Genomic DNA, 981 nt, shown 5'->3' with positions numbered 1-981 from the left:
ATGATTCAGCCCATAAGCTTCAAGGGCTGTGTAAAACCCACTGTAATGGAAGAAAAATCTCCTGTAAGTGGGTTAGCAAGCCTGCTTCCTTGAAGGCTATCTTTGCCCTTGGGGGCAAGGGAAGGACGCATGGTCATGGGCTCAGCCAGTACCCTAAAAGTAAATTCAGCCTTTAACTGGGCTGGTGAGCTTGCTGCCTCCCCAGCTGGCTAGGCCTCAAAAGAGCTCTTCAACCATCCTTTGACCAAAAAACATAGAACTTACTCCCATAAATAACCACTATGCTCGTTTCCCTGCGAGGGTAAGGACAGGAGCGAGCTGCTGCTTGCCAGAGCTCCCACGTCCCTCCACCGCACAATGCACGTTAAACTCAGCCCAGACACACATGCAAGGGCAACGCGCGATGAAGCTAAACCCGCTCCCAAAGGCGGCCCAGGCCCAGCCCCAGCCCCAGCCCCGCTCTCGGAGCCTTACGGTCGATGCAGGAGGCAGCCCCGCGGCGGCCCAGCACCTGCCACCTGGCCCAGCCTCGGGCCCCACGCAGCGCAGCCGCCGCGCAGCAACCGCTCCACGCCATGACGCGCGGGGCATGCCGGGAAGGAGGGAGGGGGAAAGACTACAGCTCCCAGCGGCCCACGTGTGCCGCGCCGCTTCATGGCATGATGAGCGAGGCACGCCGGGAAGGAGTGAGGCAGGGAAGCGGGGAAGGACTACAGCTCCCAGCGGGCCGCGCCGAAGCACCGCTCCCCATTGGCTGCGAGGGAAAGGGGGGCAGGTCTTAAAGGGACTGGGGGCTGTTTTTTTTTCCCGCCGACTGTAATTGGCGGGAACGAGGCCTAGCTCCGGGAGCGGCAGGGGAAGGGCGCGGTGAGCGGGGCCGCATCTCCATCTCCATCTCCATCTCCTTTCGGGGCCGTTCCGCTGCAGGAGGGGAGCCCTCCTGGGCCCAGAAAACCTCGGCACATCCTTGAGCCCAGAGCC

General features: G+C 62.0%; 2 protein-coding genes across 2 annotated transcripts in view; one reads left to right on the top strand and one right to left on the bottom strand.

The window, feature by feature from the left end:
- Window positions 1–581, bottom strand: part of ACAD8 (acyl-CoA dehydrogenase family member 8) — a 14,952-nt gene extending 14,371 nt beyond the window's left edge. The window contains exon 1 of the mRNA XM_019509622.1: window positions 475–581. Coding sequence (XP_019365167.1) covers window positions 475–577 — 103 coding nt within the window. The 5' untranslated portion in view covers window positions 578–581. The remainder of the gene's footprint in view (window positions 1–474) is intronic.
- A 183-nt stretch (window positions 582–764) lies between these two features.
- THYN1 (thymocyte nuclear protein 1) overlaps window positions 765–981 on the top strand; it is a 10,867-nt gene continuing 10,650 nt past the window's right edge. The window contains exon 1 of the mRNA XM_019509612.1: window positions 765–867. The gene's annotated coding sequence lies outside the window, so the exon portion shown is untranslated. The remainder of the gene's footprint in view (window positions 868–981) is intronic.

This window comes from Gavialis gangeticus, unplaced genomic scaffold (assembly GCF_001723915.1).
Source record: "Gavialis gangeticus isolate Ggan-Ray unplaced genomic scaffold, GavGan_comp1, whole genome shotgun sequence".
Classification (NCBI taxonomy): domain Eukaryota; kingdom Metazoa; phylum Chordata; order Crocodylia; family Gavialidae; genus Gavialis; species Gavialis gangeticus.
This window is presented reverse-complemented; position numbering and strand designations above follow the sequence as displayed.